At 37.7% G+C, this 2,953-nt stretch overlaps 1 protein-coding gene across 2 annotated transcripts; it reads left to right on the plus strand.

The window, feature by feature from the left end:
- Positions 1 to 232: 232 nt before the first annotated feature.
- LOC132171629 (uncharacterized) lies at positions 233 to 2,413 on the plus strand. 2 transcript variants are annotated; one of them, XM_088511620.1, is made up of 2 exons: positions 233 to 323; positions 544 to 2,413. In XM_088511620.1, exon 2 carries the CDS (start codon positions 667 to 669, stop codon positions 2,332 to 2,334), a length of 1,668 nt encoding a protein of 555 aa, XP_088367746.1. In that variant the 5' UTR covers positions 233 to 323; positions 544 to 666; the 3' UTR covers positions 2,335 to 2,413. The 2 variants fall into 2 exon arrangements, with proteins under 2 accessions (XP_088367746.1, XP_088367748.1); XM_088511622.1 differs by lacking the exon at positions 233 to 323 and adding an exon at positions 355 to 451.
- Positions 2,414 to 2,953: the final 540 nt, after the last annotated feature.

Genomic DNA, 2,953 nt, shown 5'->3' on the forward strand with positions numbered 1-2,953 from the left:
AAAAAACCCAAGGAGCAAGCGAATAAATAATTTTTTTTTTTTGAATAAATAAAATATTAGTTACTGTAATTGGTTTAAATGACAACCATAGTGAGGAACTTTTTTTTATATATATATATTTTTTCCTAAAATATAACATAACTTTTGTCGCCACACTTTTGCCTTTCTGCGTTTGAATACTCAGGTTAAGTACATTTCTTATTTTATTTTGTAAGTAATAGGTACAATTTTTAATCTTACATTTATCGGAAGGGAGCTGGGCTTGAACAGTTGAACTTGGGAGCTCATTAACTCCTGAAGCGAAAATCAGATTTGTTGAAGCTGTGAGTATTAATTGACGCCTGCTTTTATGTGATTTGAGTATCATTTCTTTTCTTCTTCTTTATTTCCTCTGTGAAATGGTCGGCTGGTTTGTATGCTTGAGAGCATAACGTTATACAAGTTGGAATGAGTAAAAGCCTCTCTTATTAACTGTTTTGTTTTCTTTTTGGTGAGTAGTTGGGTCCTCAGTAATTTTGAAGATGATTGTTTGGTTTGTTGCAGAGAGTATGGTTGAAGGCTGCACTCTGTGAGAGTAAGTGCGCAAAAACAGCCGGGATTCGGAACATTTGGATCACTCGTTCTCCAAGAAGCTCAAACCTTCCAAATACAGAAATAGAGAGGGATATGGAGAGAGAGAGGGAGCTTCTACATTTCACCCACGATCATCCGTTGATATTCAATGAAGAGCTAATCAAGGATCGAGAAACACGTTGCGATGGGTGCTACGAACGAATATGGGGTCCAAATTACAGTTGCAAAGTGCGCTCCTATGAGTTCATCCTTCACAAATCATGTGCAGAACTGCCCCGCGAGTTGGAGCACCCGTTGCACCCCAAACATCCCCTTCTTCTTAAATTTGTCATGAATAGACGGTTTTTCTGGAAGAGGAATATCAAGTGCGAAGGTTGCAGCAGAGAGGGGGATCTACGGGGCTTGATTTACCATTGTTCTCACTGTAATTTTAACCTTGAAAGTAAATGTGCTTCTCTACCGCTAACCGTCCAAGCTGAAATTCATGCACACCCATTGACCCTCGTGCGGAGATCTAACTATTTCACTTGTGACGCCTGTGGGAAAGAAGGCAACGGTATGTTTTACTTATGTGCTATCTGCCCATTCTTGGTTCACCTACAATGTTCTTCCTGCCCATTGCTTGTCAAACATATCCGTCATAGCCACCCTCTTCACCTCACCAATTCCCTTCAACAGCCTCAGCTTAATCAATCTGACCATCGACTCTGCCTACTATGTGTTAAAATGGTGAACACAAACTATATGGTTTATTATTGCTCAACTTGTGATTTCGTTACCCATCTTCATTGTGGTTCAAATGAGCTATTGTGGGGTGAATCTAAAGATACAGAGCCCATTGAAGATCCATATGTTGTCAAGAAATCCAAACTGGGAGAGGACAAAGTTGAAATAGCCGTGGAAATCAAACATTTTAGTCATGAGCATGACTTAAAGCTTATTGATGAGCAACTTGAGAATGATGAAAAATGTGACGGGTGTATGTGGCCTATCTACCCTCCGTTTTATACATGTAGTCCATGCAGATTCTTTCTTCACAAATCTTGTGTTGAATTACCTAGAAAAAAGTCACACCCACTTCATCGACACTCCCTCAGTCTTCTTCCAGAAACACCTTATGTTTGTAAGTATTTTTCTTGCGATGCTTGTAAGCGCAAGTGTAATGGCTTCGTCTACCATTGTGACAAATGCAACTTCGACCTTGATGTCCAGTGTAGTTTGATGCCTGACATCTTTAAACATGAAGGTCATGAGCACCAACTTATTCTCTACAGCGCATCAAATTTTGAAGAATGCAGTTCTTGTGATTCTAAAGGAATAGTCTTTCGTTCTCGTCATTGTGTATTTTCTCTAAATTTCAAATGCGCCACACTACCACTTACCGCAAAATACAGACCACACGAACAATCGTTCACACTTTGTTATAAAGGTGAAGATGATTGTGATGATGAGTATTATTGTGATATTTGTGAAGAACCACGAAATCCAAAACATTGGTTCTACTATTGTGGAGATCTCGAATTTCCTGCTCATCCCGATTGCATTCTTGGGAAAAATCCATTAATCAAGTATGGGAGGACTTATAAGTTTGACACGCACGAACATCCCCTCACTTCTGTTGACAAGAGCCAGGGCGTCCATCCTCCATGTAATAAGTGTGGTCATTTTTGCAATGACTTGACTTTTGAATGTGTCAAATGTAATTTCAATCTTCACTTTTACCTGCGATGCTTAACAGGATTGGTGTTTCAGTCTTCATAGCTGGTGCCTATTGTAGTTTTTGGTTGATCTCTTAAAATCTTCAAGGAAAATTGTTTGATTATTAATCAGAAATATCTTTTCGGTGTCATTATTTAAGAATTAACTCGTTTTCTTGCCATTTTTATTTTATTGTTTGGGTTGATTGTTATAGTTGAATTAGAAAAAGGGAGAAGATCAAAGTGGAAAGAGTAAATGTGAAAGCCCAAATGCATAGGAAAGCTTTGCGTTAATTAAAGACGATAGAATACCTTGTGCTTCAAAAAAGAAGAAGAAAAAGATATTTGAGGCAAAAAAACAGTTTCCTTGATGCTACCCAGCTTTCACAAGGACTAGTAACTTATGTTACCTATTTTATTATCTTGCAGGAATTGCTAATTACTAATTAACCCCTCCTTTGATGATTCACTCAAAAAAAAAAAAAAAAAAACACTCACTCTTGAGTGCATGCGAATATGTTAAGAAAGTTTGTGAATTTTCCATCCGAATGACTTGGCGACTATGGTAAGTTATTTCCTGTAAAACAAACTGTGATTCTGGGAAAAGAAATGCTACTGTAACGGACGAAAAAACTTATTTAAGCACTTGAAAAATTGATTACCATAATATTGATCCCTTTTCC

The sequence above is a fragment of the Corylus avellana genome, chromosome 1, assembly GCF_965113065.1.
Source record: "Corylus avellana chromosome 1, dhCorAvel1.hap1.2, whole genome shotgun sequence".
Classification (NCBI taxonomy): Eukaryota; Viridiplantae; Streptophyta; class Magnoliopsida; order Fagales; family Betulaceae; genus Corylus; species Corylus avellana.

Bases quoted from the DNA above. Each gene is read 5' to 3' on its own strand.
- LOC132171629 (XM_088511620.1), top strand. From the start codon at position 667: ATGGAGAGAGAGAGGGAGCTTCTACATTTCACCCACGATCATCCGTTG.